Source organism: Aphelocoma coerulescens, chromosome 30 (genome assembly GCF_041296385.1).
Source record: "Aphelocoma coerulescens isolate FSJ_1873_10779 chromosome 30, UR_Acoe_1.0, whole genome shotgun sequence".
NCBI classification, from domain to species: domain Eukaryota; kingdom Metazoa; phylum Chordata; class Aves; order Passeriformes; family Corvidae; genus Aphelocoma; species Aphelocoma coerulescens.
In genome coordinates, this window is record NC_091043.1 from 82,828 (window position 1) to 107,874 (window position 25,047).

Here is a 25,047-nt window from a genome sequence, read left to right on the forward strand (position 1 = left end):
TCACCCTGTCATTGAGGGGAGTCAGTGTTACCCCGGGGGAGTCGGGGGAGATGTAGCAGCTCTGATCCCTGTGATTGTCACAGTGGGGATGGGGGGAGTGTTGCCAGAGCCCCCCCAAAGCAGGGGGAGAGGTCCTCTGAGCTCCCCAAAACCCTGCGTGGTCCCAGCCCCAGAAGGGGAGGCAAGGCGGGGGGGACTCATCCACGGAGCTTTTGGAGCTGGAAGAGAAGAGGGGGATGAGGGAGGGGTGGCAGGGGGTAAGGGGGGCCGAGGAACCCCCAAATTCCACCCCCCTGGGGTCCTCACCTCACTCTCCACCAGGTTCCGCTTGTACAGAGCCTCCTTGGCTGCCTCCTGCAGGGGGGGAATCGGGGGGGGGGCCCAAAATAGCACCCAGAGGGATGGGGGACAGCAGGAATTAGGGGCCATCAGGGTTGGGGAGGCACCAGGAGTTTGGGGGTCACATCAGGAATTTGGGGGTCACCAGGGTGGGGGGGCAACAGGAATTGAGAGGGGGGGGACACAAATTGAGAGGGTACAAAGAACTGGGGGCATCACCAGACTTGGGAGTCTCCAGGGTTTGAGGGAGCCCAGGATTTCAAGGGGGGGCACCAGGATTTGGGGGGGCTGAGGAGAGTTTGGAGGGGCACCAGAAATTTGGGGGTTACCAGGAATTTGGGAGACACCAGGGTTGGGGGGGAATCAGGAACTGGGAGCTCCCAAGGTTTGGGGGGAGTCCAGGATTTCTGGTGCGAGACCACCAGGATTTGGGGGTGTCGGGGAGGGTCTGGGGGTGTCCCCCCGGTACAGGGTTCCCGGTTTCAGGGCTCACCCGCTCTCCCTGGGTGCCGAGGCGCCGCGCGGCTTCCGTGTAGAGCCGTAGGTGCCGCTCCAGGTGCTCCGTGTACTCTGGAACCGGGAAAAACCAGGATACACTGGGATAACACACAGGGATACACTGGGAAAAACCAAGGTAAACGAGGCTTTTGGGGCACGGGGCAGCCCAAGCCCCCCCTCACCCATGCGGAAGTGGGGGTCCCCCCCCTGCAGACGTGTCCGCAGTCCCTGGATGCGCCGGAGCAGATCCTGGTGCTGCTGCCGCAGCTCGGGGGGCACCGGGCACCCGGCGCGGCCGAACGGCACCATCTGAGAAGGGGGCGACAAACGGGGGGGTCACCAGCATCCCCGGGGGCTCCCTGGGCTTCCCTGTCCCCCCAAAGCGCCACCACCTCCCTCTCACCTTCCGCTCCAGCCGCTCCCGGTCAAACAGCAGCAGGTTGAGGCTTGGGAATGTCGGGACGGACCTGGGAAGGGGGATCAGGGAGGGGGGGACATGATAAAAACGGGGGGGGAGACCCCTGAAAAACCCAGTTCGGCCCTGGGACATTGGGGGAGAGGAATAGGGGGCCCCGGGGGGGGTCCCAGAACTTTCCACCCCTAATTCCCATGCCAATTCTTCCCCCATAATGATAACCTCCCCCTGGAATTCCCAGTCCTCCCCACCCCTCACCTGTTGCTCGGGTCCTTCGGGGCCGCCACAGACGGTTTAGGAACGGCGACCTGAGCAGGAGTTGTGGGTTATTTAACCCAGGCTGGCTGCCGCCGGCCGATCCCAGGGGATCCCGGCGGGTTCCCGGCACTCACCGTGGCCTCGGCTCCCGGCTCCAGCACCAGCCAGCGCTCAGAGCGCGGCTCCAGCTGCCGCTGCGCTCCCAGCGGCTCCCGGATCCGCACCCACACCTCCAGCTGCCCGCCTGTCCGGCGCCGCCCGTCCAGCAGCTGCGGAACACCGGGAATAGCACGAACAGTGGGGATGGAGGGAGCGGGAATGAGCCTGGGGGATGGGGAATGGTGGGAATGCTGGGGGTGGGAATGTCCTGTGGAAGTGGGGAACACTGGGAAGCGCTGGGAGTGGGAATGAGCTGCCATGGGAACACCGGGAAGCACCGGGATCAAAAGGGAGGCACATCTGGGACCACCAGGAAGCGTCGGGATCGGGAATGCCTGGGAAGCCCCCTCACCTGCAGCTGCTCCCGGAGTTCGCAGGCCCCTTCCAGCCCCTCGAGCCGCAGCTGTGCGGAACCCAGAGCCCGCTCCGGCCGGAACAGCCCCCTGCGGATCAGGCCGAGGGGTCGGGATCGCCTGGATCCAGCCGGGATCCCGACAGCAGGGGGGGTTACGAGTCCCTGCCCTATGAACGTCCCGAAAAAATCGGGAATTGCTGCACTTCAGTCACCTTCCACCCCCTCTGGCACCTCTTTACCCGGACACGTGTGGATTTTCCAGCTCATGTTCCCCGTTTTCTATGTCCTTCTCTGTGTTTTCTCTTTCCTGTGCTATTTTATGTATTTCCTGTGTTATTTTCCATATTTTCTGTATTTCCCACTGTATTTTTCACATTTCTTGTGCCGTTTTCCCTGTTTTCTGTACTTTCCACATATCCTATGCCACTTTTCCTATTTTCTGTATCTTCCATATTTTCCATGTCATTTCCTCAGTTATTTCCTACATCTCCCATACTTCCTATGGGGTTTTCCAGGAGGTTTCCCATGTTATTCCCTCCTCCCTCTCCCCAAAGTCACCCCGTACCCTTTCTGGGTCACCTCGAACTTAATCCCACGGGAGCTCAAGAGCCTGCGCAGCCCCCGGTGCCCCCGGAGCAGCCGCAGCCGGAACCGCGCCCGGAATTCTGGGGACGGGGGAAGAGAGTCAATGATAATCCCCCAGGGACATCCCAGCCCTGGTGACACCCCCCCCACCCCCCCAATTCCCAGGACTTACCAGGACAATCCGTGTTTTTGACAACGTTGGTCTTGTCCCGCTGTGCCTCCTCCTGTAGGGGGAAATCAGGGACACCAGGGGGGGGAAATATGGGGGATCCCAGGGGACCCGAGGGGGCACTGGGGACACAGCGGGGGGGGGACACAGGGGGGGTCACTGGGGGTGCCACTCACCGCACTGGGGTGGGGGAACTCAAAGCGCACGAAAGTGTCCAGGTCACCGGGGGCCACGCCTGGGGGGACAGGGCGTGGGTGGGGGGGACACAGGGCACCAGGTGTGCAGGGGCCTGGCAGCCGCACCTGCCCTGGTCCCTGTTCCCGGCTCCCCATCCCCCATTCCCAGTTCACCCAGTCTCTCACCTGGCGGCACTGGGAGACCAATCCCTCTCTCTATTCCCAGCTCCAGGTCACTGCTGCTCAGCTCCGGGAACATCCTGCAGGGGAGGGGGGCAACAGGGGAACCTGTTAGACCCCCCCCAGGTGAACCCCCCCCCCCCACCCGGGTGAGGCCCCCCCCCTCACTTGACAACACTGAAGGTTCTCTGCTCGTAGCGGGGTTTCGGGGGGGGCCCCCCCCGGCTGTGCTCCCTCCGCAGGGTCTCCATATGCCGCCGGCACTCCTCGGCCAGCGCCTCACACCTGGGGAGACACACCTGGACAGGTGACTCCCCCCCCCTTCCCCCCGGCATCAGGATTACCCCCCTCGGGATCAGCCTCCTCTTCCTCAAGGGAGGAGGAAGATCCCATCTCCCCTCCCCCCAGACCTCACCTGGTGGTCTCTGAGATGTTCCCCAGCTGAGCAAATTGTCGGGAATAGGTGAGACACATCTGGGGGAACCACGGGAACAGGAGGGAAAGAAGGAGGAGGAAGAAAAATGAGGAAGAAAGCAAAAAAGGAAAAAGAGGAGGAAGAAGAAAAGGAGGAACAGAAAGAAGTTTTCCACATCCATCCGGTATCCTGGAGCCCCCCTCTTTGGGGTGCTCCCAAGTCTCCTCAATTCCTGGGGATACTCACCCAGTTTTTGGAATACTACCCTGTTTTTTGGGGTTACTCCCCCTTTTTTTGGTGGTCCCCACCTGGTGCTGCCTCCGCAGGGCCCCCGCCAGCTGCAGGAAGGTCTTGGCGGCCTCGGGGGGCATTGGGACCCCCCGGCCTGGCCCCAGTTCGAACTCAGCCCCATCCAGAGGCACCTCCGGGACCTGCGGCAGGGATTTGGGATCCCGTGGGATCCGAGGGGTGAGATCCTTGAGGGGACGGGAGCTGGGATGGGATTTGAGACAGGGTGGGATCCAGTGTGGGATGAGAGCTGGGATGAGAGCTGCAACAGGATACAGGGCACACAGAGGGATGGGATGGGATCCATGATGGGATCTGGGACAGGATCCATGACCGGACACATGGATCGTCCCCTCACCTGGGCAATGTCCACGGGGAGCCCGCCCCGGGCGGCCCCAATGAGCCCCTCAATGCCTTTGGCCCGGCGCAGCAGCAGCTTGGCTCCCTCCAGGTCATTGCAGCGCTTGGCCCGGAGCGCGGCCTGTGCCAGCTGCCTCCGCCGCAGCTCCAGGAACTCCAGCTGCTGCTGGGCTGGGAGAGGGAGGCACGTCCCAAACGGGGGTCAGGGTGCCCCCACCCACCCCGCCGCCCCCGCCCCCCCTCCCTCCTGTACCTTTTCCAGCAGGTTTGGGAGCTGTTTGGGAATTCCGTGGGGGCGGTGGCTGTTTGGGAGGCGGCCCACAGGGAGCACTGGGCTGGAGCGGGAGCAGTGGGATGATGGTGTTGGTAAGAATCATTGGGAATGTCCCACTCGGGGTCCTGCCCCGACAAATTCCCGGGACCCCCAAATCCCACCTTGGCCCCCTTGGTGCCCCCCTCTTCCTCTTCCTCCTCCTCCTTTTCCTCCTCCTCCGGCCCCGCCAGCCTCAAGGCTGCCTCCAACATCCCAGAAATGCTTGGCTCCGATGCAATCTCTGTGCCCTGAATGGGGGGGAAGCCTGGAAAAGGGGGGAATGCCAGTGGGAATGAGAGGTTCCTGGTCCCATTGTCCCCCCCACCATGAGTTAGGAAACAGGAACGTACCTGGGGGAACCGGCAGCTCCGAGAGATCCACGGCTTTGCCAGCGCTGTGAGCACGGATGGCAGCCTGGTATTGCTGGGGGGGGGCACAGGGGTGTCAGGGGGCATCCAGAGGGGGACTGGGAGCCCTGGGGCCAGACTGGGAGCACCACAGAGGGACTGGTGTCATTGTGAGGATCACCATGGTGGCACCGGGATGATTGTTCTGGGATCGGAAGCACCAGGACAGGGTTTCCCCCAGGGCAGGACTTGGATCACTGTGCTTGGACTGGGATCACTGTGCTTAGACTGGGATCACTGTGCTGGGATTGGGATCGCTGCGCCTGGATTGGGATCGCTGTTCTGGGACTGGGCTCTCCCACCTTGACGATCCTCTCGTGCATCCGTGCCTTCCTCCCATCCCCGCTGTCCTTGGCCTGGGCTGCGGCCACCCGGTACCGCTCCATGCGCTGCTCCAGCGCCTCCCGCACGTCCCGTGGTGCCTGGGGGGGCTCTGGGGTGGGAAAAACAGGAAAATCCTAGAAAATCCCCCTTTTCCTCCCTGTTCCCCCTCCCCAGGGAGTGACCGGGGCTGACCTGCGGCGGGAGGGGCTGGGCTGGTGCCCGGTGGATCCCTCATCGGTGAATCCCTCGGGAGTGGAGCCTTCGGCTTCTCCGGCTGTGGATCTGCAGGAAGGGAGCAGCCAGATCCCACCAGGACCAGCAGGACCCCTGGGGTGTTTATCCCCCAAAACGGGAGCTCAAACTTTTCCCGTCAGGATCGGGGTCTCACCAGGGGCTGGCGGAACTTGGCCTTGCCCCAGTGCCTCCAGCTGCGCCTCCAGCCTCTGGAAAACCATGGGAAAACGGGAATTCGGGCATGGCAGCAGGGCCCAGAAACAGAGGGATATGGGGAGATTCCAGGAATCCTGGACTACCTTGGCTGCCCGGTAGTGCCCAAGGGCTGTGGCCGTGTCCCCACAGCGTTTGGCCGTCAGCGCTTCCTTCTGCAGCTCCTGGAGCCGCACCCGGAGCGCCAGCACTGAGCCAGGATCAGGGCAGGGATCTGGGCAGGGATCAGGGGCTGGGGGGGGCTGTGGAGGGGCAGGGGGCTGCACTTGGGGCTCAGGGCTGACGGAGGGCAGCGGCACGGGGGCCACCCCACCCTTCCCCAGAGCCACCGGGGGCGGAATCTCAGCCTTGTTGATCTGCTTCCCGCTCCGGACGGATTCCAGCATCTGCTCCAGGGTCTGGGGGCAAAGGGGAATGGGAAGAAATGGTGAAAATCTGGAGGAATGGGGTGAAATGGGGGGAGAGCTGGGAAGAATGGTATTAAACAGGGATCTGTAATCAGAAAATGAGATAAAACAGGGTTCAGAACTGAATGAAAGAGAATGGATGGAATGGAATGAAATAAATGGATTGAACGCAAGGGAATTCCACTGGAATGAAACTGGTCGGGAAAAGTGGGATAAGTGAAATAAAACTGGGCTCAAAAATGGAAAAAACAGGATAAAGCTGTGCAGATTCATGAAAAACTGGGTAAAACAGGGTTCAGAATTGGGACAAGCTGCTCAATACTAGGAAAAACAGCACGAACTCAAGGTTATTCCAAGGGTTTTAACAGCAGGGGGATTGGGTCTGGCCAGAATGGCCAAAGTCCCAATTTCAGGGGTTCAGACTCACCTTGAGGCCGCGCTGGAGGCGCCGGAGCCGGGCCCCGTTCCCGTTTTCTGTCACGGCGTTCCTGAGGGCCGCCCGGTAGAGCTCTGCACGCTCCGACAGCTCAGCCAGTAGCGCCCCAGCATCCGTGGGCTCCTACAGGAACACTGGATCACCGGGATACCCCTGCCGGGATCGACCCCAGGATTGGGGCTGGGGTCACCCAGGCCATACCTGTGGGGTCTCCGCTGCAGCCACGCTCCCAGACCCGTCCTCGAGCACCTCCTGCAGCTCTGCCTGCTCAGGGATCCCAGGAATCAGCCCTTTCTTGGGGCAGGGATCCGTTTTTCCAGGCTTGGGACCCCCCCAGTCCCCCCTCACCAGCAGCTCCTCCTCGTTCTCCAGCTCTTCCTCCCCTTCCTCCTCTTCCTCCTCCTCCAGGGGATCCCGGAGGCAGAGCTGGGCCAGGGCCTCGACTGCTGCCAGATCTGTGGGTGGACAGGAGGGTCACAAACCCATCTGGGGGGCAAGCTGACCCCCATTCGGGGAGCTCTAGGCGAGGGAAGGGGGATTTACCTTGCTGGGGGGGCGGGGGCGGTTCGCCCCCCTCCGGCGCCTCCCGGCCCCGCAGCAGCAGCAGCAGCTCAGCCTCCAGCGCCGCGTCCCCGTCACCGCCAGGATCCCCCGGGCTTCCCCCCGCGCCGGGATCCGCCAGCAGCCCCATCTGAGGCGGGGCGACAGTGCTGAGGGGGGAGCTAGGGGATCCCGGGATCCGGAGGAAGGGATCCCCCCCAGATCCAGAGCAGGGGATCCCCGAAAGTGGTGGAGCGGAGAGGGGATTTCCAAGAGCCCATGGAGGGGAGGAGGGGGATCCCGGGGATCACACGCACCTGCCTGGCCATGGCGGCCCCCCGGCCCGGGACCCTCCGCGTTCGGCTCATGGCTCCGTGTCCCGTCGGGCCGAGCTGGAGGGGAATACGTGGGGATCCCGACCCTGAGCTGAGCCCCCGACTCCCGGAGCCTCCCGCGAGCCACTCCGAGCTCCCTTCAGGGTCCCAACCTGCCTCAGAGTCCCTCAAAAGATCCTGGTGTCCCCCCCCGCTCCTCACAAGGCCCGGCCGCCACACCCCCGGTCGCGCCCCACAAGGCCCAGTCGCCCCTTTTCCCCCCTCTCAGAGCACCCCACAATGCGCCGTCACCTCCCATCTCTCCGCCGGTGCTCCGCTGCCCCTCACCCCCCGATCCCGGTGACCCTGGCGATCCCGGGTGATCCCGGTTTATGCCGGTTTATCCCGGTTTATCCCCGCTGCTCCCCGTTTTCCTCACTCACTTCCTGCTCCGTCGGCTGCTGTCAACACCCCGCGCTTTACAGCACCGCCGTCGCAAAAGCCGCTGTCGCAAAATCCCCTGCGGTTGCGTCTCGCTTGGAGGCGCGGGAGGAGAACTGTAACTTCCGGCTCGCCGGGAAAAAGGCGGGAAAAGTGTGAGGGGGCCCGTGGGGAGGTGGGAAATCGGGTGGAAATCGACGGAAATGGGGGAAATCGGCGGAAATTCCACGGTTTTTAACTCAAGCCTGGAGGGTTTAGGGCTTTCTGTTGCGGTTGTGGCTTTGGGCAGCCTGGGGGATATTGATTGGGCTGAGGGGGTGGAGAGCTGGGGGGGAAAATGGCTGCTGGGCCTGAGAGGAAATAGGGGGGTATGAGAGGGGTTGGAGTAATAGGGGGCTGGGGTAATTTGGGGCTGCTCCATGTGCCTCCCAGGTAGCACCAGGATGGGGAAGCGCAGGACCCACCCACTCCCAGGTAACTGGGAAATGCCCAAATGTCCCAGTTTGGGCCCAAAATGACCCTTCTCCATCCAACTGGGACTCCTCCACATCCAAATTGGGACTCTCTTTCCTCCCCACAACAGGCAACAGGAAATTCCATGCTCCCAAAGCCAAGCGGATCCTTCAGGAAGCTCCGGGAGCTGCCAGCTCAGCTGTGCCTATTCCCTCCCAGAGCAATAATCCTGATGGAGATCCTGCTGGGATGGACCCCCAGGCGAGGTAACGGGAGGGGACTGGGGGGTGAATGACCTGGGCTGGATCCATCCAGGTCCAGCCCAATGGGATTTGCTGGGTCCAACAGCAAGAACAGCAGTGGCAAGGTGGATCCAGAGGGAATCCATGTGGAAGAGCATGGAGCCAGAGCCTCGCAGGTATGGAAAGCCTCCAGCATGGTGTTCACAACCAGTAGAGGGAAAAACTTCCCAAACTGGGGTTTTTAATGTGTTTTTTCAGGAAGGGAGAGACAAGGGAATCGGAGGCGGCAGAGCACCGGGATCACCGAAACAGGGAATTTCAGATGGGATGGGAGAGAATCATCTGGAATTGCCCCAGCTGGGAATTTTGGAAGCGGATGGGACAGGAGAGGATGAGCTGGAGTCACTAAAAGTAAGAATTTTGGATGGGGCAGGAGAGGATGATCTGGAGTCACCAAAACCAGGAATTTGGGATGGGGCAGGAGAGAATGGTCCAGAATCACCAAAACCAGCAATTTTGGAGGTGGATGGGGCAGGAGAGGAGCCCCCAGCGTCAGTGAAACATGTAATTTTGGATGGAATGAGACAGAATTATCTGGAATCATCCCAGCTTGGAATTTTGGAGGGGGATGGAGCAGGAGAGGAGCAGCTGAAGTCACCCCAGCTGAGAATTCCAGAGGCAGATGGAGCAGGAGAAGAGCAGTTGGACTCACTGAAACTGGGAATTTTGGATGGAACAGGAAAGGATCAGCTGGAATCACCAAAACCAAGACTTCCTGAGGTGGATGGGGCAGCAGAGGAGCAGCTGGAAACACCAACACACGGAATTTTGGATGGCGCAGGAGAGGAGTGTCCAGAGGTAGTGAAACCAGGAATTTCAGACGTAGATAGGGCAAGAGATGAGCAGCTGGAGCCACTGAAACAGGGAATTTGGGATGGGGCAGGAGAGAATCAGCTGGAATCACCAAAACAAGGAAATTCTGGAGCACAGGGATCCAGCCCTGAGGACACGGTGAAGGACACAGCCCCTGCAGAGAGTTCGGAGGTGCCGGATGCAGAGGGAGAGGGGGAAAAAGGTGCCCTGGAGGAGGGATGTGGCACTGGGATTGCCCTGAGCATGGACACGGGGTCACCGGATTGTCCCAGAGATCCCCAGAGCGGTGGAGGGGACACAGAGAGCAGGAATTGCAAGAGTGGGAATGCTGAGGGTGGCAATTCCAGTATGGTGACACTGGGACTGGATCCAGCAGCCACCAGCACCGAGCCTCAGGACCACCAGGAAGGGACCAGCCCAGAGCTCCCAATGGAGAAGGTAAAACTGGGATGACCCCTCCCCACCCAAACTGAGACATGCCCCCAAGATGGGATCCAGGGACCCCTCCCCATCCTAAACTGGAACCCAGAGACCCCTCCCCACCTCAACTGGGACCCTCCACATCCCCCTGGGCTCCATCTTCAGCTCTTTTCTTTCCCTGCAGCCATTCCCAGATGCTGCTGGGCAGCAGCCATGGGACACCAGAGGCCAGATCCACACCAGATCCATGGGGAACAGCCCGGTACAGCCATGGGAAAGGTGGGTGGATCCAGACCCTAGGGCAGGAATAAAATCCTGATTTTGACTGAAATTCCTGATTTGAGGAGTAGGAAGATCCTGATTCTCCTTCTCCCAGCAGTGCCAGGGCCACAGAACCAGCAGATGCGACCGATGTCATCCGCGGGCTGATCCGGGAGCTCTCAGACCTCAAGTAAGTCCCAAATCCACTTGGATTTCCCTGGGATTGGGGGTCCAGCACCCCTGGGTGATGCCCATGTCTCCCCACAGCCGCCTGGCCATGGGTGCCTGCCGGGGACTGGAGCTGCTCCGGAGGCAAAAGCCACGACGTGGCCGGAGGCCAGTGCCCAGTGGGAGCCGCTGGAAAGAGGGGTAGGGACATCAGGAATAACCATTTATTGATGGACACAATGGGAATAAACCACCCTCCAGCACTAAATGCCAGGCTCTTCCTGCCATCATGGGTGAACAAATCCCACCAAACCCACCCAAAATGCTCAGTAACAGCCCCAGTGCTTGAGTAAAGGCTCCAACACTTGGACCACTGGCCCCCTCCCAGTCCCTTCCTGGCCTGGGATTAACCAAAACTCAACAATCCAACCCAGAACATCCAGTAACGGCTCCGGCACCCAGAGCACCGGCCCCTTCCTGGGCTGGGATTAACCAAAACTCAATAGTCCAGCTCAGAACATCCAGTAATGGCTCTGGCACCTGGAGAAGCAGCCCTTTTCTGGCCTGGGATTAACCAAAATTCAGAACTCAAAACTCAAACCCAACACAAAACAGAACTGGCCCTGCTGGCAGTGCCCAAATCCGGCCAGACCGACTCTTCCAGGTCCTACGACATTGGCAGGCGGCACAAAGTCGCACAAACTGGGGAGACTGGTCCCAGTGGGAAGCGCTGAGCCACGGTCTCATCTTCTGAGGAAGTCCCTGGAAGAGAAGCCAGGAGAGGCGGGAGTACTGGGAAGCACCAGCATGCACCCCATGATTAGTGCCCAATCCCTGATGAGATTCCTTGCAGGAATCCCGTCCTGGGCAAACCCAGGCTCCAAGTGTGTCTCTGTCCTTACGTCACCTGTTTCCCAGTGCCCCCTCCTTCCTTTAGCTCTGACTCCCCGGTGAGATTCCCTCATGGGAATCCTGTTCCTGGCTAAATCCAGGCTTGGATCCACAAACTCTCCAGTACCTGCATGGGGATGTGGCATCCTCCATCCCTCGGCTACTTCCTGGTGTGCCCCCTTCCCTCCATCAGTGCCAATTCCACGATGAGATTCCTCATGGGAATCCCACCCTGGGATGAACCCAGGCTTGGCTGTGCCACATACGCCATGGCATCACCAGCATACCACACCCCACCAGTACCTGTGCGGTGACAAAGGATCCTCCATCTCTTGGCTACATCCTGGTGTTCCCCTGCCTCTTCCCGGCGCACACCGGGCGGGAGTAGACGGAGGTGTAGCCACGGTGCGTGCGAGGGCAGAAGCGGCGCGTGTGGGCCCGGTCCTGAGTGGCCCCGCACTGGGGACAGACGTAGCTGCGCAGCACCGGGCACTGCAGGCGGCCGTGGGCATCCCGCAAGCTGTGGCTCCGGTACACACCCGGGGCCTCCCCGTTGTGCTTGCAGAACGAGCATGGGGCCAGCCCAGCACGCGGAGCTGTCTCGGCACACGGAGCTGGCCCCGCACGTGGAGCTGGCCCAGCACACGGAGCTGGCCCCGCACGTGGAGCTGGCCCAGCACACGGAGCCAGGGGCCCCAGGGGCGGCGAGGGGTCCTCAAGGCCTGGGGGGTCACGGAGGAGCGCGGCCACCATGGCCGCCAGCCCCAGGTAGTCCCGCCACATGTCGAACTGGCCTGTGGGTTCCGTGCATTGCAGCGGGATGGGGGTCTCAGGGCTCCCAGTGTGGGGTGGGGTGGGATACTGCAGCGCTCTCATGCTTCCAGCCCGAGGCTGGACACCACAGCATTGCAGTGCTCCCGGTGTGGCGTGGGGACAGATACCGCTTCTCACGCCAGTGGTGCTCCCCACACTGCTCGTGGCTGGGTGTGGCTCCTTGCTCCAGATGCTTCTGGTGCTCCCGGTGCTCCCGGTGCTCCCGGTGTGGCATGGGGCTGGTTCTGCCAGTGTTGCTGGTGGCGTGGGGCTGGACACCATAGTGCTCTCTCCCAGTGCTCCCAACCTCCTTGTACTCGGTGCTGATGCTGCTCCCGGTGCCGCCGCTGCTCCCGGTGCCCGCGGTTCGGGGCTGGACGGAGCTCCACGTGCTGGGTCCCAGTACTCCCAGTTTTCCTAGGCCGCTGCACGTGCCCAGTGCAGCCGAAAGAACCGCCCAGGCCCGGCTCCAGGAGGAGTTTGCGCCGTCCCCTTCCCGACTGGAAGGCGCCGGCGTTTGGGTAAATCGACGGGATTTGGGTAAATCGCCGGGATTGAAGTTAATGACCGCGATTTGGGTAAATCACTCTTGACTAAAAACCTCCCCACCCCGCCCCAGGGCTTCCTGGTGAAAGGAATGAGATAGATTTGTCTTTAGAAACGAACTATGGGTCTGCTGATAGGTAAAAGCTAGATACTGAGAGGCGAAAGAAGCGAAGGGGGGAACCATAAATTCCACAGGAAAAGAAAAAGGGGGGGTACACATTAGAAGGGGGTCTGTATTAAGCGATTCGGAAATTCTGTACATCTCAAGTACCTCAGCCAACGGGGAAGAGGGTGATGTGGCCGGGAAATTAGGATAAAAAGGAGGCTGCATCTAACAGTTTGGGAGACTTCAGGGGAATGCCCCATGGCCTCTCCCTTTATTCGAATGAAGTAACAGGACTCCTCTGTCTCCTTTTTGGACATAAACATCTGGTGTTTGTGAATTCATTTTCCTGACACCAGGAATCCCGGAGCATCTGGATTTTAGGGGAAGATTGGGGATTTTCGGTACTTCAGAAGCTCCGCACCTGAGGGGCACTGGCACCTCCTGACGGAGGAAATCCACGAGTTTGGGAAATTCCTCCCTAGTGAGGATCACCAGGATCCTCGGGATGCTCTGGGGGGCGGCAGGACACACTCGAAAGTCGGCGATTTTACCCCAAACTCACCGACAGCCTCCACGGCACTGGGATTCACTGGCAGGAGCTGGGATCTGACGCTGTCCCCCATCCCCTGGTGGATCCTCCATCCACCAGGATCCAGCCTCATCCCCCACCTGCCTGCAGGACCCAGGATCTGTCCTCCATCTCCCACTGGAGTCTGGGATCTGCTCTCATCCCCTGTTCTCCTGCAGGATCCAGGATCTGTCCCTGTTGTCCATCCGGTGGGGATCCTGCCTCATCCCTCCTCACCCAGAGGGGACCAGGGATCCAAACCTGTTCTCCATCTCCCAGCGGCATCCGACCCTGCTCCTGGCATTACCTCTCCCCAGTTATCCCTCAGGAATCCCGCCAGGATCCCTCCCTAACGAGGCACCGAATCCAAGGCTAATTCACGCCAAACCCAATCCCAGCATCAAGCGAATCCCAGCATATTCCCAGGAGCCACCGCAGCCCCTTCTGGAGTGAGAAATGGGAAAAAGGGAATAAACTGGGGGGTCGGGGGGTTGTCATTGACCGGCTGAACCCCAATTCCCCCGGATTTGACCCCAAAGCGCCTCTTGTCCCGGGATGCCCGGGGGCTAGGGAAACTCTGTGACCCCCGGTGTGGGTGGGGTGTCCCCAGGGGTCCCGCGTTGTTCCCAGGGGTCCGAAGGTGCCCCCAGGGGTCCCGCGGTGTCCCCAGGGGTCCCGCAGTGTCCCCAGGGGTCCCGAGGTGCCCCCAGGGGTCCCGAGGTGCCCCCGGCTCTGACGGGAGGGGGGGCTCCGCTCAGGCCGGCGGCCCCGCCCCTTGGGCGCACGCGCCGCCTCCTCGGCGCTGATTGGCCGCCAGCCCCACCGGCCACCCTCCCCCCCCCCGCCCCGTTCAGCCCCTCCCCTTAAAGGGGCGGTGGGCGCGTTTAACCCCTGCGAGCTGGGCAGGGGGGGTCGGGAGGGTCTGGAGAGGGGGAGTCCCGTGTTCCCTCCAGCAGACCCCAGCCAGCGCGACAGCCTCTCCCCGAGATAGTTGGGGAGCGCAGGGGCTTCGTGGCACGGCACAGTCTGGCATGATGTGAGCGGAGAAACTGAGGCACGGGAAGGCGGGGGCCGGTAGAGCCACTCGTCGCACGTGGGGAGGCACACGGTCGCACACGGTGGCATATGCGCTCCGCCTCTTCATCCCCGGGCCACCCCAGCGTGGTCCCATTGCCCCATCCTGGCGGTCCCGGGGGTCCCGATGGTCCCTGTGCCCTGTCCCGGGGGTCCCGACGGCCCCTCCCGGTGGTCCCGGTGCCCCCAGCTATGCCACAACCCCCGGCCCGGCCCCGCCCGGCTGCGGTGACTCACCGGCCCCTACAAGTCGGGGCTTGATGCTGGGACGGGGGTAGGACAGGGGGAGAGGGTGATGCCCCCCCAAACACCCAGCAGGGGCCGGGAGGGGCCCTAAGGGTTTGGGGGAGTCTGCGGGGGTGTCGGGGGGGCCCATTCCTGTGAAAGCGCCTTTGTCCAGACCCGCCGATCCCACCCCAGGGTGACTCACGGGCGCGTGGCTGGGCCCTGACTCACCCCCCCCCCCCGTGCCCCCCACCCGCGGCACCGGGGGCCCCCGGGGCCTCCTCCCCCCTTTCCCCCGCAGCATCGGGATCCCCCGGGGCCCCCCCGACCACAGCGGAGGCATCTGGGGAGACACAAAGATTCGGGGAGGCTTCAGGGTGAAGGGGGGTCTGGGGGTGCAGAGAGGGCCCGGGGGGCACCCAGGGGTGCAGGGAGGGAGCCTGGGCGTGCAGGGGGCCCCGTGGTTGCAGGGGGGTGGTACGGTTGCTGGGGGGCCCGTGGGTGCCCATCACCCCTCTGCCTCGTGCCCTGGGAGGTGCCAGGCACCCTCCCCCCGGGGGATACCCCCTGGGCTACCCCCGGCCCCCGCAGGGCCGCCTCCGGTGGCCCCGCCCGGTGGTGCCGGTCCCGGGGCTGCCGGTGAGTCACGGCCGTGACTCAGCCCCGCCAAAACAGCGTCGCGTGGCAACGCTGGGACCTGCGACAGGAACGCCTCGGGACCCACGGACCCACAGCTCTGCCCCCCACTGACCCACGGCAGGGACCCACCGATCCGCAGCCCCCAGCCGCACTCCCGAGCAAAGGCACCGCAGGCCCTCGGAGCCCCTGGAGGGGGACAGAAGCCAGGGGTGGCTGGGGATGCTGGGGGCATCTTGGGCGTCCCTGGGATCTGAGGGGATCCAGTGGATCCGGGGCGTCCAGGCGTTGCCCAGGCCGAGGAAGGAAGGAGCTAGGAGGGAGTGGGGGGGGGAGGAAAGGGAAATCCCGGCCCAGTGCCTCCCCCCCAGTGCTTCCAGTCACTGCAGTGCCCAAGGTCCAGGGCTGCCAGTCTCTGCAGTGCCTTGAGCCCAGTGCTCCCAGTTCCCTCAGTGCCAGGGCTCCCTGGGCACACGTGTGTGGTGCCGTGTCTGTGCCGTGTCAGTGACACACATGTGCCATGTTGGTCCATGTCCACATCCACATCATGCCAGTGACACCCGTGTCAGTGCCATGTTGTGCCCTGTTGTTCTTTGCTGGTGACACCCGTGTCAGTGCCATGTTGAGCCATGTCAGTGCCATGCCGTGCCCTGCTGGTGACACCCGTGTCACTGCCATGTTGTGCCCTGTTGTTCCACGGTGGTGACACTCGTGTCAGTGCCATGCCATGCCCTGTTGTGCCGTGCCCGGGCCGTGCCGGCCCCACTGCCGCTCCCGCTCCTCCCGGCCAGGCTGACTCAGGCGGGAGGAATGTGCCGGCGGCGCGTGGGCGATGGCCCGGCTGCTGCCATTGCCTAGAAAGGGCATCGCCGAGCCCTGGGCCACAGGGAGCCCACACGGCCACCACGGCCACACAGGCACCCAGCAGGGCCACCGTGGGACTCACAGGAAGCCAGCACAGCCACCATGGCTACTCGTGACAAACAGGGACCTGGCATGACCACCACGGTCCCAGCAGGGCCTCAGCACAGCCACTGTGGCCATTGTGGGGTCGACAGCAACCTGACACGGCCACCACGGTGCTGCCCTGGGCCTGTGCGGGTGTGAACACACGTGTGCAAGCATGTGCAAGTGTGCTCAGGTGTGCACAGCTGTGCATGTGCGTGCAGGTGTGCATGGCCACATGTGGGCACATGCGTGTGCTGCGTGTTGGCAGCGCCATGTGCTGCGTTCAGCATTCTGTGTCCCGTGTTCTCTGTTCCCATGTCCTGTGTTTCCTGTGCCACGTTCCCCGTTCCGTGTTCCATGTTCCATGCCCGACCCTGAGCAGGGCCGGGGGCCCGCGGGAGGCCGGGGGGGTCCCGTGTTTAAAATTAGCAGCTGGCGAAGGTGGGGGGGGAGTGTTGCTCTGTCCCAGATGTGCAGCCACTGCCAGATGTGGGGTGGGACCAGGAAAGGCCTGGGGGACTCTGGGAGGCACTGGGGCGCACTGGGGTGCCCGTCCTGCCCCACTGCTAGGGGGCAGGTGGGTATGGGGGGTGTGGGGCAGTCTATGGGGCAGGGCTGGCCGTGGGGCAGGGGGGTTATGGGACAGTCTATGGGGCAGGGGGCTATGGGGTGGGCTGCGGGACAGGGCTGGGGGTGTGTGACAGGGCTGGCTGTGGGGTAGGGCCGTGGGGCAGGGCCAAGGGGTGTGGGGCAGGGCTGGCGCCGCAGCCACGGTGACGCGTTGTGGTTTCGCTACTTCCGATATAAAACTCTGTTTAATGTCTGTGTGTGCAGCATCGCCATGGTGACCCCCGGCTCCCCCCCCGGCCCCACCAGCGCCTTGTGGCGCCCCACGGCCACAGGGTACCCAGGCACTTGCTGTGGGGCGTCCAGGCCCCCAGCCATGGGGCACAGGAGCTACTCACTGTGGGGTGCAAGGATCCTGTGGATCCTGTGCCATGGGGCACTGAACCCCATTTCTGTGAGGCACACAGCCCCTGTGCCATGGGGCACATGGCCCCCTTGCCATGGGGCACCAAACCCCCTTTCTGTGGGGCACATGGCCCCTATGCCGTGGGGCACACAGTCCCCTTTCTGTGGGGCACACAGCTCCTGTGCCATGGATCACTGAGCCCTTGTGCCATGGGGCACCAGGATCCCTTTCTGTGGGCACTGAGCCTACTCTCCATGGGGCACACATCACTCTTGCCATGAGGCTCCGAACCCCCTCGCCATGGGGCACATGGGCCCCCCCTGCTATGGGGCTCCAAAGCCCCCTTTCTACGGGGCACGTGGCTCCTCGCCACCGCCGCTCCTTTGCCCACCCGGGCTCATCCCAGCGCCGCTGCGGGGCCGTGCGGGGATCCGGGCCCGGGGCGGGGCGGGCTCGGGGCCGGTGCTGGTTCAGTGAGGGGGGTTGCGGGGTCGGGGCGGTCCCGGGGCGGTCCCGGGGCGGGCGGAGGCGGCCCCGGTCCCTCCCCCCCCTCCCCCCCCCCTTCCCCTCCGCCGCCGCGGCCTCGTCGCTCCCGGGGCGGAGCGAAGCGTTTAAAAGCGTTTCCCTTCTTGGAGTAAAAGTCAGAGACTTGGGGAGCCCCCGGGAGCCCCCGGAGCCCCCCCCCCGGCCCGGCCTCCCCCCCCAGGGCCCCCCGGGACCCCCGGCCGCCGCTCCCGGTGAGTAACGGCCCCGCAGGACCCCCGGAAGGTTCCGGGGCGGCGGGAGAGGGGCCGCGGCCGTGGCCTCGTGCCCGGCGTGGGGATGGCGGGAAGGGCCGCGGGGTCCCGCCAGATCCCACCGGATCCCTCCGGATTCCCCCCGGGGGTGGCGGCGGCACCGCCACGGCCATCGACGGCCCGAGGCTGGCGAGGGGCGGGCAGGGGGGTGCGGGGCGTCCGAGAGGTGTCCGGGGGGTCCCGGGGGGGCGTCTGGGGGCTCCGGGCCTGCTCGCGGGGCGGGGGCCGGGGGGGCCGGGGGGACGGTGGCGCCGGGCGGTGATTCATCCTTTCCCCCCGGCGCCGACGGGCGCGGACGGGGCGGCCCCTTCCCGCCCCCGCCCCCGCTTGGCCCGCGCGACGCCGGAGCCGCCCCGGCCTGGGAACCCCAAATCCCAGACCCCCCCCGGCCTGAGAACCCCCAGACCCACAGATCCGCCCCCCCCTCCTCCTCCAGCCTGGGAACCCCAAATCTCAGATTCCCCCCAGCCTGGGAACCCTGAAACCCACGGAGCTCCTCCGGTCTGGGAACTCCAAGACCCACCTGGCATCACACCCCCAAATCCCAGACCCCTCCCGGCCTGGGAACCCCGAAACCCACCGACCCCCCGGCTCTGGGAACCCCCAAATCCACTCGGTACCGGCTCTCCCCAGACCTGCAGCAGTCTCCGGCATTGGACCCCCAGCCCCGCGGACCCCCGCGGCATCAGACCCCCCAGACCTGCCGCGCCCCAGCCTTGGGACCCCCAGAATCCACGGCACCCCTGGCCTCATCTCTTGGGCCTTGGGACCACCAACACACAGAGCCCCCCCGCCCCCACAACACACCCAGCCAGGGACCCCCTCAGCCCCCCAACCGCTCTGACATCGGACCCCCAAACCGCCCCCCCATATCAGCCCCCCAACCCACGGACCCCCAAAACCTCCTGACCCCCCCATCCCACCCCTGTTCCTGCATTCCGCAGGCGATGGGCGGCGCCGCTGCTTTTTCCCACTCCTGTTTTGGGGACGAAGGTGGGAATTTTGGCACCGGGCACCCCCCGCCCCCCCCGCCGGGGCCGCCCCCGCCCGGGGCCGCGGGAGCCGGTCGGGGCGGCCGGGCCGGCACCGCCCTGGCGCCGGGGGGGCACCGGGAGGGGCCCCCAAAATCGGGGGGGGGGGGGCCCAAAAAACCGGGGGGAGACACCCCAAAACCCGGGGGGGGCCCAAATCCGGGCCACTCCCAGACACGAGGTCACCCCCCGCCCCACACTTGGGGGGCACCGGGCTGTGCCCACGGTGCCAGTGGGGCTGGTGGCACCAAAGGGCTGTTGCTGTCGTAACCATTGTGGCCCCTCCTCCCCTGCCCCGTGGACCCCCGGATCTGGCCACCCCCGGACCCCCCAGGACCCCTCCCGGCCTTCTGTCGGTGTCGCCACCGCTGGCACCGGTGACAGCTGGGCCCCACTGGCACCGGGGGGCCGTCACCGTCGCAACTGTCGCCACCCCCCCCGTGGGGACCTGGGGTCGGGGCACCCCTCGAGCCCTCCCGGAGTCCCCCGGGCCCCCCGGCCCCGTGTCGGTGCCGCCGCCGCTGTTTACCCCCATTTTTTGGGCCGGTTCCACCCGATTCCCTTTGAAGTCGCCCCGTTGTCGTGACGACGCTGATGTCACGACCGGGCGGGGCCTCGTGGGTCCCACATGGCGCCTGCAGAGCCCCGGTCCCGGGGACACTAGGGACACCAGTGCCAGGGCCACCGCGGCCACCAGCCCCAGAGCCACCATGGCCACCAGTGCTGGGGACACCGGGGCCGTGCCAGTGTGACCAACGGCTACGGCCTGGAGGCCACGGGGGTCCCAACATGCGCTGACGGGGACATGGTGACACTAATGGCACCGGGGGACGTGGGTCCCGGCCAATTAGGGAGATCCAGGGGGTCCCAGAGTGGCTATCCTGCCATGGGGACACCGAGGGGACACTGGGGACGTGGCACGGCTGGGGACACGTTTCACGCCGCAGACTGGTGATGGGTGTTGTGGTGCTGGGACTGGGGAGAGCCACACATGTCCCGGTGCTGTGTCCCAGTACCGTGGCCCAGTCCCGTGTCCCCTTGCCATGTCCCAGTCCTGTCCCGGTCCTGCTACCCTTCCCGTGTCCCCCCAGGGCATGGCCCAGTGCCACCATGTGCCCGTCTCCACAGAGACTCCGCTGCCCTGGGACCCCCCAGATTCCCCCAAAACACTTGGAGCCCCCCCAGGGGTGAATCCCCACCAACCTGCCGACATTCCCACAGGTGGCACCGGGTCCGGCCTCGACACTGAGATGACACCGTGGGAGCACCGGGACCGTCACTGGGATTTCTGAATGTCCGACACCGCTGCTCCCCGCTGCCGCCCGCCGGGGTTCCTGGCGATGGGATTTTTTACCGTTTTTGCCCAAAATCACATTGCCAGGGATTTCCAACGGGCCCCAGCCCCCACCACCACGCCGGGCAGGGCCAGGGGAGGGGGTTTGGGGGGGGTCCTGGAGACTTGGGGGAGGGGTTTAGGGGAGTTTGGGTGCAGGGTGCAGGTGGGGGGCTGCATAGGTGCCGTGGGGGTGGTTTTGGGGTGCTGGGGGGGGTTTTGGGGGCCGGGGGCAGGGCTTAGCCCACCTGTGAACAGAGTCCAGCCGCGCCATGTTCACAGTGGCTAAGTTCCGCCTCCCGCCCCCCTCACCCAGACAACGGGGGCTCCCCGGGGCCCCCCAAACCCTTGGGGCTCTCCCAGTCCCCCCCAAAACCCTTGGAGCCCCTTTCCGGGTTCCCCCTGAATCCCCTTGAGCTCCCCCAAGCCCCCCGAGTGCCACTGGATGCTGAATCCCCAAAAGCACCACGGGACCGCTCAACACCCTGGGGGACCCCCAGGACCCCCCCGAAGCCCCTTGGCCCCACCCGGGCGCTGCCCCCGGTGCCCGCTGAGCTGATTTGCAGTTGCTTTGGATAAACTGGCTCAGTTCAGCAGGAACAGGGGTCGGGCCCCCGCACCCCGACACCCCCCTTGGTGTCCCCAGTTCCCCCTGAACCCTCCAACCCCCCCTGAGGACCCCTCAAAGCCTCCGGTCCCACATGTCCATCGCTCTCCCCGAGCTCACCGGGACCCGCAGGATCTTCCACAGCACCGAGACCCCAAAATCCCTGGAGGGGTTACCCAGAAATTTGGGGGTGGGGGGAGGGAGCAGGGACCCTTCAGCACGGTTGGAACCATGGCTGATGGGGGGGTGCTAGGAGGGGGTGGGGAGTGTCGAGGGGAGGGTGGGAGGCAGTGTGGGGGCACAGGCGGTTCGTGGGGTGCTGGGGGGGGTAGTGGGGGGTTTCTGGGGGTTCATGGGATTTTGTGGAGGCGCCCCGGGGGAGTTGTGGGGCGCGGCTGCTGGTCCCCGTCTTCCCCCCCCCGCTTTCCCCCCCCGGTCCCGGGCGAGCCCCGGCAGCGGCGGCCGCGGCCCCCCCGGCTGTGGGTGAGTCACGGGAGGGGTTTGGAGGGGTCTGGGGGGCCCCGCCCCACGCGAGGCCCCGGGGGGGGCTCCGGCGTCCGGCCCCTCCCCCAATCGTTCCCTGTTTGTTTCCCAAAATAAACCCGGCGGCGCCGATTCCAGGGAATTTCCCTGACGTCATTGGAGGCGGGGCTTTTGTGCAGACCACGCCCTCGCCGGCCACACCCGCTGTGGGGGAGGGGAGGCGCCCACGTGTCTCTGCCCCGCCCGGGGGGGCGTGGTGCCTTGGGGCCCTGGCCCCGCCCCCGCCCTGCTCCCATTGGCTGCCGCGGCTCCCTCCGCTGTCAATCAACGCGGGGCGGGACGAGCTGCCAGTCAGGCCGCGGCGCACCAATCAGCGCGGAGCGGGGGCGGGACCTGGCGATCCATTCATAAAGTTGTGGCGGCGCCGGGAAACGGGGGGGGGGCTGGGATCCCCCCACGGGCCCGGCGATCCATGGAGACCCCTCTGAGAGCACCCGCAGAGACACCGGGAACCCCGAGGAACACTAACACTTCCCCCTAGTCCCGCTTTAAGGACACCGGGACCTCCTCGAGACCCCTCCCCAGGAACCTCTCAGGGACCCCCAGAATCCCATGAAGACACCGAGACCCCCCAGAAACACCCCCCGAGAACATCGGGATCCCCCCCACTGGATGCAATTATACCCCCCCCCGAGACCCCGAGATCGTCCCTGAAGACCCCCCAGGAATACCTGGACCAGCCCCAGAGACACGGACACCCTCCCCCCAGAACCCTCCGGGGGGATAAAGTAACACCCCCCAGGGGTCCCCCGATCTCGGGGCTACACCGATGTCCACCCCCCTCCCCAAATCTCTCCTCCAGGAGCTCCCCAAGCCCTCTCCGACCACATCCCGGGCCCCCCCTAATCAGACACCAGCGTCGGGGGTGCGGGGGGGACCGCCGCCCACAAATCCCTTTTATTAAACAACGATGAGGGACTGAGAACAGCCCGGAGTCCCGCAGATCCTCGGGGAGGTCACTGAAGGAGGGTTCAGAGGGCGTTCCCCGGGGGTCTCAGCCGCGGCCCTTCTTGGCTTTGCTCTTGGCGGGGCCTGGCGCCGTGACCAGGGCCAGCTTTTTGGGGAGGCCGCCCTGCGCGCGCTGCACCGTCTCCTGTTCGATCCGCATCCGGATCCCGACCTCCAGGCGCTGGGGGGGGGGGAAGCACGGGGGGGTTAGGGGGGCACAGATGGATTCCCCCAGACCCCTCGGGATCCCGCAAAACCTGCCGCGTCCCCCCCCACCTTCTTCAGCTTCTGCTGTTGGATCACACGGAGCTTCTTCGGGGCGATGGTGCGACCTGTGGAGAGGGTGGCTGGGCTGAGACACGAGAGATCCCCGGGACCCCCCCCACTGACAACCCCGAGCTCCCAGAAGCCGCGAGTCCCCGCAAGAGACCCCAGGGAGGGCAGCGGAGACCACCAGGACTTCTATGGGACACACCCGCCACCTCCAGAGCCTCCCTTTCACTCCAGAGTCCTGAGGCCACCTCTCGCCCTCCCGGGGCTCCCCTGAGCGATCCGTGGACCCCCAGCCCGCCTGTCCCCCTACACCGTTCCCCGGGATCCCCGGCCCTGGGACCCACCTTACCTCCCTTCCTCGGGCCCCGAGTACCCCGTGCCGCCGCCGCCGCGGCCGCCTTGGGACGCTTGGCCGCCACCTTGGGCCGGCCCTGCGCCATCGCCGCTACTTCCGCGTTAGGGCCGGAGCAGGCCGAGAACCGGCGGGGCGGGGCGGAGCGTGCGGCACGCCGGGATACACCGAGGCACTTTGCCGCTAAGGCTGCCGGGATTTACCGGGGCTTTATTGCCGCAAAGCCTGCCGGGATACACCGAGGCGTTACTGCCGCAAAGCCTGCCGGGATTTACCGGGGCTTTATTGCCGCAAAGCCTGCCGGGATACACCGAGGCGTTACTGCCGCAAAAGCTGCCGGGATTTACCGGGGCTTTATTGCCGCAAAGCCTGCCGGGATTTACCGGGGCGTTACTGCCGCAAAGCCTGCCGGGATTTACCGGGGCTTTATTGCCGCAAAGCCTGCCGGGATACACCGAGGCACTTTGCCGCTAAGGCTGCCGGGATTTACCGGGGCTTTATTGCCGCAAAGCCTGCCGGGATACACCGAGGCACTTTGCCGCTAAGGCTGCCGGGATTTACCGGGGCTTTATTGCCGCAAAGCCTGCCGGGATACACCGAGGCGTTACTGCCGCAAAGCCTGCCGGGATTTACCGGGGCTTTATTGCCGCAAAGCCTGCCGGGATACACCGAGGCGTTACTGCCGCAAAAGCTGCCGGGATTTACCGGGGCTTTATTGCCGCAAAGCCTGCCGGGATTTACCGGGGCGTTACTGCCGCAAAGCCTGCCGGGATACACCGAGGCACTTTGCCGCTAAGGCTGCCGGGATTTACCGGGGCTTTATTGCCGCAAAGCCTGCCGGGATTTACCGGGGCGTTACTGCCGCAAAGCCTGCCGGGATTTACCGGGGCTTTATTGCCGCAAAGCCTGCCGGGATACACCGAGGCACTTTGCCGCTAAGGCTGCCGGGATTTACCGGGGCTTTATTGCCGCAAAGCCTGCCGGGATACACCGGGGCGTTACTGCCGCAAAGCCTGCCGGGATACACCGAGGCACTTTGCCGCTTAGGCTGCCGGGATTTACCGGGGCTTTATTGCCGCAAAGCCTGCCGGGATTTACCGGGGCGTTACTGCCGCAAAGCCTGCCGGGATTTACCGGGGCTTTATTGCCGCAAAGCCTGCCGGGATACACCGAGGCACTTTGCCGCTAAGGCTGCCGGGATTTACCGGGGCTTTATTGCCGCAAAGCCTGCCGGGATACACCGAGGCACTTTGCCGCTAAGGCTGCCGGGATTTACCGGGGCTTTATTGCCGCAAAGCCTGCCGGGATACACCGGGGCGTTACTGCCGCAAAGCCTGCCGGGATTTACCGGGGCGTTACTGCCGCAAAGCCTGCCGGGATACACCGAGGCACTTTGCCGCTTAGGCTGCCGGGATTTACCGGGGCTTTATTGCCGCAAAGCCTGCCGGGATACACCGGGGCGTTACTGCCGCAAAGTCTGCCGGGATACACCGGGGCATTACTGCCGCAAAAGCTGCCGGGATTTACCGGGGCGTTACTGCCGCAAAGCCTGCCGGGATACACCGAGGCACTTTGCCGCTTAGGCTGCCGGGATTTACCGGGGCTTTATTGCCGCAAAGCCTGCCGGGATTTACCGGGGCGTTACTGCCGCAAAGCCTGCCGGGATTTACCGGGGCTTTATTGCCGCAAAGCCTGCCGGGATACACCGAGGCACTTTGCCGCTAAGGCTGCCGGGATTTACCGGGGCTTTATTGCCGCAAAGCCTGCCGGGATACACCGGGGCGTTACTGCCGCAAAGCCTGCCGGGATACACCGAGGCACTTTGCCGCTTAGGCTGCCGGGATTTACCGGGGCTTTATTGCCGCAAAGCCTGCCGGGATACACCGGGGCGTTACTGCCGCAAAGCCTGCCGGGATACACCGAGGCACTTTGCCGCTAAGGCTGCCGGGATTTACCGGGGCGTTACTGCCGCAAAGCCTGCCGGGATTTACCGGGGCTTTATTGCCGCAAAGCCTGCCGGGATACACCGAGGCACTTTGCCGCTAAGGCTGCCGGGATTTACCGGGGCTTTATTGCCGCAAAGCCTGCCGGGATACACCGAGGCGTTACTGCCGCAAAAGCTGCCGGGATACACCGGGGC

General features: G+C 64.5%; 4 protein-coding genes across 8 annotated transcripts; 1 reads left to right on the forward strand and 3 right to left on the reverse strand.

Moving 5' to 3' along the window:
* Positions 1 to 13: 13 nt before the first annotated feature.
* On the reverse strand, positions 14 to 7,875 carry CC2D1A (coiled-coil and C2 domain containing 1A). Its single transcript, XM_068998001.1, has 29 exons — positions 7,829 to 7,875; positions 7,389 to 7,463; positions 7,075 to 7,222; positions 6,880 to 6,986; positions 6,733 to 6,795; positions 6,523 to 6,654; positions 5,775 to 6,086; positions 5,630 to 5,684; positions 5,434 to 5,523; positions 5,220 to 5,350; positions 4,861 to 4,933; positions 4,633 to 4,775; positions 4,451 to 4,532; positions 4,196 to 4,368; positions 3,858 to 3,980; positions 3,550 to 3,608; positions 3,303 to 3,419; positions 3,141 to 3,214; positions 2,955 to 3,013; positions 2,782 to 2,833; positions 2,590 to 2,689; positions 2,022 to 2,112; positions 1,645 to 1,779; positions 1,511 to 1,560; positions 1,241 to 1,304; positions 1,020 to 1,146; positions 833 to 909; positions 307 to 354; positions 14 to 218 (listed from the first exon to the last, which is right to left on the reverse strand). The coding sequence occupies exons 2-29, from the start codon at positions 7,437 to 7,439 to the stop codon at positions 198 to 200; spliced, it is 2,757 nt and encodes a 918-aa protein (XP_068854102.1). The 5' UTR covers positions 7,440 to 7,463; positions 7,829 to 7,875; the 3' UTR covers positions 14 to 197.
* A 79-nt stretch (positions 7,876 to 7,954) lies between these two features.
* BRME1 (break repair meiotic recombinase recruitment factor 1) lies at positions 7,955 to 11,475 on the forward strand. 4 transcript variants are annotated; one of them, XM_068998040.1, is made up of 9 exons: positions 7,955 to 7,981; positions 8,259 to 8,300; positions 8,410 to 8,545; positions 8,628 to 8,697; positions 8,780 to 9,379; positions 9,512 to 9,832; positions 9,999 to 10,093; positions 10,191 to 10,265; positions 10,343 to 11,475. In XM_068998040.1, exons 2-9 carry the CDS (start codon positions 8,270 to 8,272, stop codon positions 10,446 to 10,448), a joined length of 1,434 nt encoding a protein of 477 aa, XP_068854141.1. In that variant the 5' UTR covers positions 7,955 to 7,981; positions 8,259 to 8,269; the 3' UTR covers positions 10,449 to 11,475. The 4 variants fall into 4 exon arrangements, with proteins under 4 accessions (XP_068854141.1, XP_068854138.1, XP_068854140.1 ...); XM_068998037.1 differs by having other exon boundaries at positions 8,780 to 9,832; XM_068998039.1 differs by having other exon boundaries at positions 8,780 to 9,832; positions 10,194 to 10,265.
* On the reverse strand, positions 10,923 to 20,251 carry NANOS3 (nanos C2HC-type zinc finger 3). Of its 2 annotated transcripts, XM_068998043.1 has the most exons (3): positions 20,055 to 20,251; positions 11,438 to 12,447; positions 10,923 to 11,005 (listed from the first exon to the last, which is right to left on the reverse strand). In XM_068998043.1, exon 2 carries the CDS (start codon positions 12,227 to 12,229, stop codon positions 11,471 to 11,473), a length of 759 nt encoding a protein of 252 aa, XP_068854144.1. In that variant the 5' UTR covers positions 12,230 to 12,447; positions 20,055 to 20,251; the 3' UTR covers positions 10,923 to 11,005; positions 11,438 to 11,470. The 2 variants fall into 2 exon arrangements, with proteins under 2 accessions (XP_068854144.1, XP_068854143.1); XM_068998042.1 differs by lacking the exon at positions 20,055 to 20,251 and having other exon boundaries at positions 11,438 to 13,855.
* Positions 20,252 to 22,193: 1,942 nt separating this feature from the next.
* On the reverse strand, positions 22,194 to 23,090 carry C30H19orf53 (chromosome 30 C19orf53 homolog). The gene is made up of 3 exons (XM_068997919.1): positions 22,905 to 23,090; positions 22,559 to 22,614; positions 22,194 to 22,463 (listed from the first exon to the last, which is right to left on the reverse strand). The coding sequence occupies exons 1-3, from the start codon at positions 22,993 to 22,995 to the stop codon at positions 22,329 to 22,331; spliced, it is 282 nt and encodes a 93-aa protein (XP_068854020.1). The 5' UTR covers positions 22,996 to 23,090; the 3' UTR covers positions 22,194 to 22,328.
* Positions 23,091 to 25,047: the final 1,957 nt, after the last annotated feature.

What these genes read in the sequence shown, in the direction of transcription:
- CC2D1A (XM_068998001.1), bottom strand. Translation starts at nt 7,439, where the DNA reads ATGAGCCGAACGCGGAGGGTCCCGGGCCGGGGGGCCGCCATGGCCAGG. An exon ending in CCCTGCGGAGGCAGCACCAG is followed by an intron (nt 3,609 to 3,857) that starts GTGGGGACCACC and finishes TGGTTCCCCCAG; the next exon opens with ATGTGTCTCACCTATTCCCG. An exon ending in GGACCCCCACTTCCGCATGG is followed by an intron (nt 910 to 1,019) that starts GTGAGGGGGGGC and finishes TCCCGGTTCCAG; the next exon opens with AGTACACGGAGCACCTGGAG.
- BRME1 (XM_068998037.1), top strand. Translation starts at nt 8,270, where the DNA reads ATGGGGAAGCGCAGGACCCACCCACTCCCAG. An exon ending in CCGGTACAGCCATGGGAAAG is followed by an intron (nt 10,094 to 10,190) that starts GTGGGTGGATCC and finishes TCCTTCTCCCAG; the next exon opens with CAGTGCCAGGGCCACAGAAC. An exon ending in CGGGAGCTCTCAGACCTCAA is followed by an intron (nt 10,266 to 10,342) that starts GTAAGTCCCAAA and finishes GTCTCCCCACAG; the next exon opens with CCGCCTGGCCATGGGTGCCT.
- NANOS3 (XM_068998043.1), bottom strand. Translation starts at nt 12,229, where the DNA reads ATGGTGTCCAGCCCCACGCCACCAGCAACACTGGCAGAACCAGCCCCA.
- C30H19orf53 (XM_068997919.1), bottom strand. Translation starts at nt 22,995, where the DNA reads ATGGCGCAGGGCCGGCCCAAGGTGGCGGCCAAGCGTCCCAAGGCGGCC. An exon ending in TCGGGGCCCGAGGAAGGGAG is followed by an intron (nt 22,615 to 22,904) that starts GTAAGGTGGGTC and finishes CCCTCTCCACAG; the next exon opens with GTCGCACCATCGCCCCGAAG. An exon ending in AACAGCAGAAGCTGAAGAAG is followed by an intron (nt 22,464 to 22,558) that starts GTGGGGGGGGAC and finishes CCCCCCCCCCAG; the next exon opens with CGCCTGGAGGTCGGGATCCG.